Genomic DNA, 11569 nt, shown 5'->3' with positions numbered 1-11569 from the left:
GGTGTAACCGAATAAACACTGTATTTAATTACAAGGATATAATTTTGTAACATGAGTGCGAGTGGTAATGTTTACGCATGAATTGCAAAGGTTATTATTCTAAACGCAGTATGCTATCATGTATATGGCCACTATAGAGGCTAAAATAGGTTTATCTTTTATTCCAGCATTTCCTCTAGCTGCCTTTATAGGCAGCCTTGTGCATCAACACTAAGTAATCCCTTCGGCCTCCGACGCATGCGCCACCGGTGAGATCAGTCACTTGAAATGTTTGCTGGGATAGGAGACCGTCTCACTGCCCCCCCTCCCCTCTCCTCCCCTCCCTCACCCTCATCTCTGTCACTCTTACGCTCTCTTTCTTCTGCCTCCCCCTCCCCAACACCCCCCCCCCCCCCACCAGCCGCTTTCTTGCCATCCCTATCTCTGGCAAGTCTGTAACATGACAGATATTCAAACATCATCATCATCAAAAAAAAAAGATCTTCCATTAATGGTCCCTGACCTCTCCTGACTGACTACTGTACATTAAAACATTAAAAAAAAAACCTTCTCCGCTGCTTGCTGCACTTCCCTCTAATCTCTCCCATCACTCCTTGACCCCCCCCATCCCCTCCATCTTACTTTCCATTTCACCTCGTCTCCTCGCCATAATCTCCAGACATTTTCTCCTCTATACATTTTCTGCTCCTCTCACCTTACAACCCTCATATACCCCCTCTGTTGCTTGTGGGGGCTTGCCTGATAGCCATTAGTGTTACACCCTATTCCATCAGTAATGACTGACTGTGAGCTCTAATTAGAGATGTGTTAGGGAGAGCTGACTATATCGCCAAGCCCCCCTCATCCCACCCCCCTCCTCCTTTCCACGGAGCTGTTACTGTGAATCCATCGCCGTGGCGACACCATTAGCACAGCCCCTCTAAGAGTTGCGACTCCTGACTGTTAAAACCATTACACTCATTACAGACCAATCAGAGGGGAAGGTGTTATGGCTAATTGATAAGCCCAACAATGCATAAAATCTTGTCTGTAATTGCCCTGCGGGGAAAAGAGAAAGCCCCGGGAGAAAGATCCGGCGAGAGAGCAAGAGAGAGAGGAAGAGAGGAAGTGGGGGAGAGACTGGCGTGCTAATTTCAGAATCTGATATTTTTCCACTCTAATATTATAGGCCTATGTCTTCATCTAAACATGCTGTAGGGCTTTTTCTTCTTGAATAATGGGATGTTTCTTCTGGGTTTGTCATCTGTGATAAGATGATTATCTGAAAGGTCTGTGGCACATTGTGAAGAGAGTCTCACCCTCTCTGCTGGAGTAGGTAATCCTGGGTAATAGCATTATGGACACAGTGTTTTCCCAAAGCCCATGATTATCCACTGCTGTTTGCCATGGGATTGACATTGGCCTCCCTGGTCTCTCTCTCTCTCTCTCTCTCTCTCTCTCTCTCTCTCTCTCTCACACACTTTCTCACTTGTTCATGTCATCCTGTCTGTGACTCACCCCTCTATCTAACCCTTCTATTCTCGTATCATATGATTCTACTCAGAGAAGAAGATGAAATTAGAGCACACGAAGCAACAAAAGAACAAATTGCTTTTAGACAAGAGTGCCCCAGATTTGAATGTCATGTTATGCTCTCTCCGTCAAAAATACAGACTTTCTGTTTGGCAGTTTGGGGTTACCATTCTGCTTTGACACTCAATGAGGACATGAAGGATTGTGCTAAATACTATGAATTAGTGCTATAAACAAGTACTGCATACAACAAGTACTGCATACAAGCCATACCAACCACTAATTTTAAAACATGTGAGGAGTGCTGAATATTCTCAACACTGGATCTCCATCCATGTAATTACGAGTGTTTTGCCATTTTCTACACCCTATTCAGTGTGCCTTCATAAATGTGAAAATAAGCTTAAAAATCTGGCAGCTTAGACGCATTCTTACATGAATGTGTACCTCACAAATTTTAATGCTATGTGCTGTACTCGAAAAGTGTTTAAGAGTGAGTTCAAAGGAAAGTGGATTACAAATAGCCCGAGAACTCAAAACACTCTATCGTCCTTATTATTGTGTCCTTGTTAAATTAAAGCTACTAAATGTAATCAATATACTCTGAGCAACTGTAGAACAGCTTTGTGATACCTAAGTGATACCACATACTGCTTTATACTGCTTTTTGGACAAGGGTACAGCTTTTTTCTTTTCCACAGAGAGCGAACAAGGATGAGAAAAACATAGAGTGACAGAGAGAAGTTATATCTTGATATCAATCTCAGGTCCTTGTCTTTTTATGTTTGATTTATGTGTGTCCTGTGTGTGCGTGTTGCGTGTGTGTGTGTGTGGTTTCCTCCTCCTGTTTTTGAAGTCTTTTTTTTTTTTGAGGGTCGGCTTATGGAGATTTGTGTTTGTCTCAGATAGACCATATGAACAGAGCCAAGACCCTCTATGCTTTCAGCAGATTGGCTCACTCTTCCCTCGATGCTTTTAGGCCTGACCCTGACCCGATCTCTCTCTCTCTCTGCCTCTCTCTTTCTTGATTTCTTTCCCAATAGTTTCAACTTTCCTTTTACCATAGTTTACCACTTCCTGTCAATGTCCCGGTTTATGTGTATGTCCACTCTGCGTTATTCAAATTTTGACTTCTTCAAAACTTAGGCAACCGCCGACTTGATCCAGTATCAACATTTCACAAAGTGACAAAGGATATACTCAGAACTTGCAAATCAGTGAAGATGACACAACTCATGAGATGTTTTGATCTGCAGAGAGGCAGTATTTTCCTGGGTAGCAAGTAAATGAAAGGGCATAAAGGTTGTCTAAACACCCTGGCCTAATGAATCAGAAAAGAAATACCATTGAGGAGTATCATGACATTGCATGCAGGGGGCAAATTACGGTGAGTTGATGGAGCGATGACATCCCCCTTATTAGGGCACATTAATGAAATGTATCCCCCTCATAAAACTAGAGATTTTAGGGGAAATATGGGAGGGGGACAACGCAATGCTTGCCCACTGTCTGTCTTGTTAAACTCACCTAGTCATTATACAGCAATGACATTATACACACAGACAAGGAGAACTGTCATTTTTTTTGCAGTGAAGCAACACTGCACCCCAAAGATAATGACAGATTGTATATCTTTGTCCTGTTACTCCTACCAATTGTGTGATCCAAAACTATACCAATCCCTGTTGCCATATAATAGGAGACCAAGCTATTACTTTTATTTGTACTGGCAAACAGATTAATGCCTTTAACAGACACCTGCCAGCTACAGCAGCCACAAGTCACAGCGCCTGTCTCTGGAAACCCTGTGGCCAGGACAGGCTGTGGCTAGCCGGGAGACTGTAATAGGCGAGGAGGGAATCAACATTCAGGGCTTCAGCCAGCCGCTGAATGATTCATTTATAGTATAGGAACTGTTCAACCCTGTTAGGAAAACAAATGAGAGGAGTGAGGGTTAGAGAGAGAAATTAATCTCTGTAACACAGGTGAATCCATCTGAGTTTTGGTGATCAATGGAGGGGAGCAGGGACTCAGTGGATCTGAGTCAGGGGGTTAATTCTATCTGAAACAGACAGTGACACTGCTGTGTCTCTCTGACCTCTTATTCAAACTTAACCTGTGTGTATGTGTATGTGTGTGTATGTGAGTGAGAGAGAGAGAGAGGGGGGGGGGGGGGGCAAAGTGTTTCTCCCACAGAGGAAACCAATATATTAATGAGCTTAGCGTAGTCTTTTGTATACTGTGCTGTATGTGTGTGTGTGTGCGTGCGCTCGTGTGTGTGTGTGCATGCCTGTGTGTGTGTGTGTTTGTGTGTGGGTGCACATGTGTTTGTCCATCCTGAAGCTGTCAGAACCATATGCTGGCAAGCTGTGCAGGTTCATATAGCCTAAACTAAACCTGACTGGACTCTGTGATACTGCGGGCTTTACAGTAAATAATAGTGCAACGTTTGATGGTTTGACTGTAGGCAAACCTGTGAGGCATTATGGGAAACAGAGTATGTCCAGAGTAAAGCAGCCTCCAAAGTCAACCTCCCCCCCCCCCTTTCCCCTCTCTTTCCGTATTCTTCTGTTCCAGGATCAGTAATGGGAGTCAGTATCCAGGAGGGGGGAGGAGAGAGGGGGTTGTGTGGGGGGGGGGGGGGATGTTGGACGCGGACGGGGCTCCTCGCCAAGTCCCCGCCCCTCCTCCCCGAATGCGGCACAGCTGCCTTTCAGAGCCCCGCCGCTCCAGCCCATTCATCCTGGAGAGCCAACAAAAAAGTGGCTATTTATTAGAATACTTGTTTTGTATTGTTCCGTGCCACACAAAAGACGCTTCATTATGTTAGAAGCAAACCCCTTTCGCCGAGAGAAACAATAACTTGGAATTGTCTTTTTAGAGTGTATAATAAATGTCATTTCTTCTTGTCTCTCCCCCTCAGTGTGTGTTGAGTGGTGGGTTTGGGCACCGGGCATGGATGGCCTTGGCACTCAAGCGGCCAGATTTTAGTGGGAGTAGCGGTCTTACATGAAGCTTTGGAGGGTTTAGGACGGCTTTAGGAGTATGGAGGGAGAAATCTTCCCACATGGTCTGCAGTAGAGGGAGCGAGGGGAACATGCGTAAGTTTGCACAACTGAGCCGACACTTCTGTACGCAAAAAGGACCTTTTGATAAATCTTTATCTTATATGCACCGCCGGTTAGCCAATCTGTTGTGCGTAAAATCCTTATTTTTTCGTGTAAAATCTGAAGTGAAATTGCGGATGAAATGAGTAGTAAATGAAACTTGAGTGCATATGATATCTATGCGCAATGGCTGCGTACTGAAATAAATCAGTCGCTAAGGGCTTTATAATTGGCAACCTTTATTTCGGAATGTCTGTGCTCTGTTGTGTATAATTCAGTGCAGATAATATGTGTTTATAGCTTCAGGCTGTCGTTTTATTTTGGGAGAAGTGAGCTCCCTTGGGTTTGGCTGCACAGCGCGCACAGTGATAGCCTCACAGTGCTACCAGTTGCTCTCTACCCGACGCAGTTTGTTTCTCTGACAGAGAAAGTGGCTGATGGATATTTATACTGATCTAGTTGGGAGTGAACGGCCGTCATCTCTGTAAACTACCTCTCTCATCCCTTTTTGCCGAATTCTCGAGAAACATGCAATACAATTATTTTGTTTAAAATTTTGTTTGAATCATCCAGATGTTTATTTATTAAAACCTTAATTGTTTTTAAGCATGTTAGTGGCTGTCAATAGTAAGGTGACACGATTCTCTCGCGGTGAGTGCATGGTTTTCACTTCGCGGTGGGGAAAGGTGTGTGTGTGTGTGTGTGTGTGTGTGTGTGTGTGTGTGTGTGTGTGTGTGTGTGTGTGTGTCTCGCGGGGCGCGGGGGGGGGGGGTTACTGATCAACAGATCTCTGTGTACGTTGGAGCTCGTTGGATCTCTGAAACAGGTGTTTTTCTCGATAGCAGGGTCAAATAGGCCTATAATTAACCCATGTGACCTTTTATACCGCAGTCTTATACTATGTGTAGGTGATCAGACCTCTCTTCCCCTACACCCCCCCCCCCCTTTCCTCGTACGCGCACGCACTCACGCACGCACACAAACACGTGGTGGAAATTGTGCATGAGCTAGGCTATTTTAGGAGAAAAGATTAGAGCGTCTTGGTGTCATAGAGTAAGATACAATTGGCTAACTTCTGTATTTGGGGGCGGAGAGGGGATGATGGTTAGGTATTTAGCTTTGTGAAGGATGGAGTTTGCAAATTCATGATTAGAAACGGCTTATGTTGAAACAGGTAGCAGCCTAACCATTGAGCGTCACTTAAATTCACCATCACCGCAGCTCGAACTAAAACCTGCGAGTGCGGATGAAACGCAGCCGCTGGCCGCTCGCTGTATCACTCGGGAGGCTCGCAGTTGAGTTTATTCATAACCTTTCCCTTGTTAGCCAACCTTTGATTTGAACAACACGCACATAAAGTACCCATTGCTCTTGTTTTCTTTTGGGGGCTGAATAACCGCCGTGACCCCTGGCCCCCGCCGTGCACCGCTGCAGCAGCGCGCACGGCCCATTGCAGAGGGCGCACAAAGAAACGAGGAGGATTGTAAAAAGAGACGCGGCTGATGGGGAATGACAGCGAGAGTAAATACGGGCCACCAGGGTCCCAATGTCACTCTAAAGGCTAATCCCTTCTGTAGCGTGCAACACTAAGGCCACTCAGAGTTTTGGCTCAACAATGACAAGAATAACACCTAATAATAATAATGATAATAATGCTAACAATAATGATAATAATATTAACAATAATAATAACAATAATACATTGTTAGTGTAGAGCATTATTAATATTATTATTATTATTATTATTATTTATATCATATATATTATATTATGAGGTTTTATTATTTGCTGTTCTTATTCGGGTCCAGTCTTCAGGCTGCACCATGATTGATGTGTTATTGTTTTTTTTTTTTAATGGGCTAGATATTCGACGTGCTCAGGTTGTTTGAGGCTAATAACACCTGGTGTACGCAGCTGTCTTCGTGCACGATGCATTGTGATATCAGTTAAAATTAGCTTGTAGTTTGGTTGAAATTAGAAATAGGATATTTGTCCTAATCTGTGTCTGAAAACTGTGTCAGTTTACATTTGTTAGTATCATTTTGGGTTACCAGTACATCCAGTTTGGTCAATCAAAATCTTAATTGCTGCCTTTTAATTGTTAAAAAATAAAACGTTTGATTTTTAAATCTTTATCTTGATTAGACTAACGTGTATTATTATTATTATTATTATTATATTAGTATTATTAGTATTATTATTATTATCATTATTATTATTATCATTATAATTATTAGGCCTATAGTGTTACTATCCTGTTATTATAAGACTATACGGTGACAAGCTCAGGATATTGTTACGGCAGTATTGCGGCTTAATGGATTGTGTTGCATTCTTATTGGGTAAACTTTTTGTCGTTTTTGTCGTTGCCGTTTTTTTGTCGTATTGGACAAAAAAGTTAAAAGGCTCAATTTCTTGGGATGTGTGATATCCCGCCTCGGAATATTTTCACATGGCACACACCGCCCAGCTCGCTGGGTGTCATCATCATAATGTGATCTTTCTCGGGCCATAAGCCACATGGCCTGGATCACTGGAAATGTTTATTGACCATTGTGAGATCCAGTTAACCCTATTACCAAACGGGCACGGATCCGTCTGAATGATCCCGCTCCCGCAGGCCCTAAACTGAGCGCTATATCAGGCTAAGCTCTAATTAAAAACAGCAAAGTATGATAGAATGATTAAATCGTTAGTCTCGCCGCAGGGAAGGGGTATTTTGTTTTCCCTTTCAATTAGAGGTTGATTGGGCTTTTCAGGGGAGGTCAGCTGTGAAATTTGGATTATGTATGTGCGGACCCGAAGATACACGGACCCTTCCCTCTCCTGATTTAGGAATATTTGACTGGATATTAACTACATAAAATGTATTAACCATATACAATGTCTACAAAAAAATTACAACGCCAAACAGATGCAAACACACAGTTGCTGAAGTTGCTGCAGAAGCTGAATTGATTCACCATCACCAGTAGACGGCGATAACGGCGCTTTGCCCCGGCAATTTCACCTAGGCGTATAGGTTATCCGAATGGGCTTCTTTATTAGACCAACAGTTTGCCAAATCTCTTTCACATCATGTTGTGCGTCGAGTGTGCAGGCTTGCTTTCTCTGACAGCTGATAAAGCAGAGAGCAGAGAGGGAAAGAGACAGAGAGAGAGAGAGAGAGAGAGAGAGAGAGAGAGAGAGAGAGAGAGAGATGCTCTGCAAAATGGCATTTAAGGTGGGATGTGCATCAAGATGTTTGGATTTGAATTGGGCCTAAGTGGCGGGAAAGTACAAATAAAAATAGAATTGGGCCCCGGTGAAATTTTGAAATTAAATTCCAATAACAGACGAGTGCATTTTCTTATGTCTGTAAAAGATACAAGATTGCAAGCATAATTTGCTGACTTACAAACAAGTATGCAGTGGAGGGTAAGCACCTAAATCAGTTCACCCACCTTTTTATTAGAGGAATAATTCACCCACCTTTTTAGCCTGTGATTTACATATAGCCTATATATCATATTAAGTAGTCTCAAAGTTTTATGAGGATGGTGTATTTTAAGGGGAATAGTAAAAATGTATGATTTTCCGAAAACATAATTTTGTTTATGTTTGTATGGTGGATGTTTGACTTATGATCATCACCGATTGGACCCACCTTCTTATCGTCACATCATTGCTTCCAAGTCTTTGTTAGTTACTTTTTTTTTTTTAGTTTAAGTCTTTAAGAGTGTGTGTTTGGAGATTTCATATGCCTCGTGCTATTTGTGGGGGTGACCCTCCTTTCAACCCCCCTCCTCCTCCAGTGTGTTCTTCCTCTACGGTCTGAGAGTCACCTGACCAAGCGCCATGCAAATCATCCTGCTGCTAGAGCCTCATTGGCCGCTTGTGGCTCATTTAACCGCTGTCAGTGCGCATCATATGGCCGCCGCTTTAACTAACTTCTCAACTCCGACAGGGAAAGTGGCTCAAATGCGCATTCTATCACAGTGGATGTGAACCAACCCCAGCGAAGAGAGGGTAAAATACTGACGCTGGAGAACATTTATATTCCTTTTTCGGATTATTTGTCATCTCGCATTTGATTCATTTGGGGGTAGAATAGTAGCTTTGTAACCTAGTCATCCTGTGCGCGCACCTGCCCTATCGTACCTTCAAATAGACTTTTTTTCTCTGTTGGTGGCGAAGTTTGAAAACCAGGTGAATGTATAGCATGATGATGGAAACTGACCTCCATTCCCCTGGTCCCCAAACGAACACGACCACGGGGCAAACGGGGCCGAACGGCGGGTCTAAAGCGAATCAGGACCGGGTGAAGAGACCGATGAACGCGTTCATGGTGTGGTCCCGCGGGCAGCGGAGAAAGATGGCACAGGAGAACCCTAAAATGCACAACTCTGAGATCAGCAAGCGACTGGGCGCCGAGTGGAAGGTGATGTCCGAGGCTGAGAAGCGCCCTTTCATCGACGAGGCGAAACGGTTGCGAGCCATGCACATGAAGGAGCATCCGGATTACAAGTACCGGCCAAGACGGAAGACCAAGACGCTGCTGAAAAAGGACAAGTATTCCCTGGCTGGTGGACTGCTTTCTGGGGCCGGTGGGGGCGGTGGAGTTGGTTTAGGGGTCGGCATGAGTTCATCCGGGGTCGGGCAGAGGTTAGAGAGCCCCGGAGGTCACGGGGGCTCCGCCGGCTCCGGCTACGCGCACATGAACGGCTGGGCGAACGGTGCGTACTCGGGGCAGGTGGCTGCAGCCGCGGCGGCCGCAGCGATGATGCAGGAGGCTCAGTTAGCCTACAGCCAGCACCCGGGAAGCGGGGCGCACCACCACCACCACTCACACCACCACCATTCACACAACCCCCAGCCCATGCACCGCTACGACATGACAACCCTGCAGTACAGCCCCATCTCGAACTCTCAGAGCTACATGAGCGCCTCTCCATCCGGTTACGCCGGGATCACCTACACACAGCACCAGGGCTCCGGCGTCTCCTCCTCAGCTGCCATGGGGACGTTAGGGTCGCTGGTGAAGTCGGAGCCGAGTGTAAGCCCTCCCGTCAGCAGCACACACTCACGGGGTCCTTGCCCCGGAGACTTGAGAGAGATGATAAGCATGTATTTACCGACCGGAGAGCCGGGGGACCCGTCAGTGCAAAGTAGACTCCACGCCTTGCCGCAGCATTACCAGAGCGCCACGGCTGGAGTGAACGGGACGGTCCCTCTAACACACATTTAGAGCTCACAGAATAATTGAAAACTGCAAACCAACACATAACCAAATATTTACCTCTTTTCTAAATTATCCCGGTCCCAGAACTACCTGCATTTTGTACAGAATGTTTATGATATTGTAAATGAAGGGTAAATAGCATATTCATCTCGGCTTTTTTCAATAGCCAACAGTGGAATTATATAACGAAAATGATGTTGAATTATTGGTTATTGTGCTATCATTTTTTGTCCATTACTTAACACAGTCTTAGTTCAGGGCTACGCCAAGTTCACAAGGATATTTGGTTAAATTGTCTCATAATTTTGGGGTTCTTGTAAGTTATTGAAAATGAGATAAGATGTGTCATAATCATAAAAAAAAGTGCTTTAAAATATATATGGAAAAAATCGCATTCCTTAAACATTTGTGTTCATTTGCAGAAGCCTGTGTCTTAATTCTCGAAATCATCTCTTTTTATTGTAATAACCTAATTATTGTAAATTGTGAATAATTTTAATATTTCAAAGACTGACGGGCAACTGCTGTTGTAATTTAAGTGCTTTTCTGCAAGTGAAAAGCCCTGATATTGCATTGAAGAAGAATTGAATAAATTTCACATATGTTGCTTTGATTCTTAAAAGAGCGGTCTTAGATTGATTATTTTCACTATTCTATGTCAACAAGAGTGTTTCATGTTTGAGCCTATGAGAATATCATCAAGCAGAGTCTCGGGCCATATCCACCTATTTAAATTGTCAGTTTGTTGCCAGCCATAGATCACACAAGCTCTTAAATAGCCTAATTGTTTGTGCGTAATTGTGCATAAAAGCTACGGTCTCTAGGCCTACGTAAACCGATTTCTTGGTAGGATTAAATTGTTTGGGCTGTTTATAAAGCTAAACTTTTATGAGGGGTCATTAGGATTAACACATAAACTAAATGGCTTCATTCTGTTTCTATGGGCGTGTAGGCCAAACAATATTATAGAACAATTTTCAATATTTTACATCTCCTTTCATGCTATATCAGTATGATTCCTCACATCATGCTTTCTTGTGAATTATTTGAACATTCTGATCATATTGATTGAAGAGGAATTTTGTGCGCAACATGCGTAGGCCTATGACAAACCACCTGTTATTAGGATATTATTAAGGCAACATCCTCATTTCTTACGCCGTATAGAAGGTATGACTTTAATTATTCTACTAGAAAAAATGACTTGTTTCTTCTAGATGCTTATATTTGCAGAGAAATTACTTTGTTCTTCGAGCCTGCTGAACGGCAGCAAGAATTCCCCATCATATTTTGCTTTTCATCTTATCATTTTAGTCATTCTCAGCTAACTTAATGATCAATCACTGTATTGGCCTGTAAAAAAGTTTTATTTTGCTAACAATTGAGAGTCGTGTCAAACGACATAGCTGCCATATGCAATTCAAATTCCTGATCAAATCACACAAGGATTATAAATTGCAATATGCTTTACTACAAAAACAAAAACAACACAACATAAGCTGGGCTCCTTGGTTGTGATGCGCTTTTGACTTTTCAAATAATGTTTTAAATTCATCACGTGCAGAGCTGATCTAACATACATAACATCAACTTGTACACAATGCACATATAGCTTCATAATAGGTTGAAATCTTTTTGATACACTCAGAGAGATTTTGTGAACTTCACTGTTACTAATACTGCAGGGTCTCTGCCTTGAGCCCCTGATAAAACCTAAAGGAAACAGTAA

The 11569-nt window shown here is 43.3% G+C and overlaps 1 protein-coding gene across 1 annotated transcript; it reads left to right on the top strand.

The window, feature by feature from the left end:
• Positions 1-8633: 8633 nt before the first annotated feature.
• On the top strand, positions 8634-10416 carry LOC139645392 (transcription factor Sox-1a). The gene has a single exon (XM_071521082.1). It carries the CDS (start codon positions 8812-8814, stop codon positions 9844-9846), a length of 1035 nt encoding a protein of 344 aa, XP_071377183.1. The 5' UTR covers positions 8634-8811; the 3' UTR covers positions 9847-10416.
• The last annotated feature ends 1153 nt before the right edge of the window (positions 10417-11569 follow it).

Source organism: Centroberyx affinis, unplaced genomic scaffold, assembly GCF_046629955.1.
Source record: "Centroberyx affinis isolate AG114_WGS23_722 - 3 ecotype Tasmania unplaced genomic scaffold, CSIRO-AGI_Caff_v1 ptg000857l_1, whole genome shotgun sequence".
Taxonomy (NCBI): domain Eukaryota; kingdom Metazoa; phylum Chordata; class Actinopteri; order Beryciformes; family Berycidae; genus Centroberyx; species Centroberyx affinis.
This window is presented reverse-complemented; position numbering and strand designations above follow the sequence as displayed.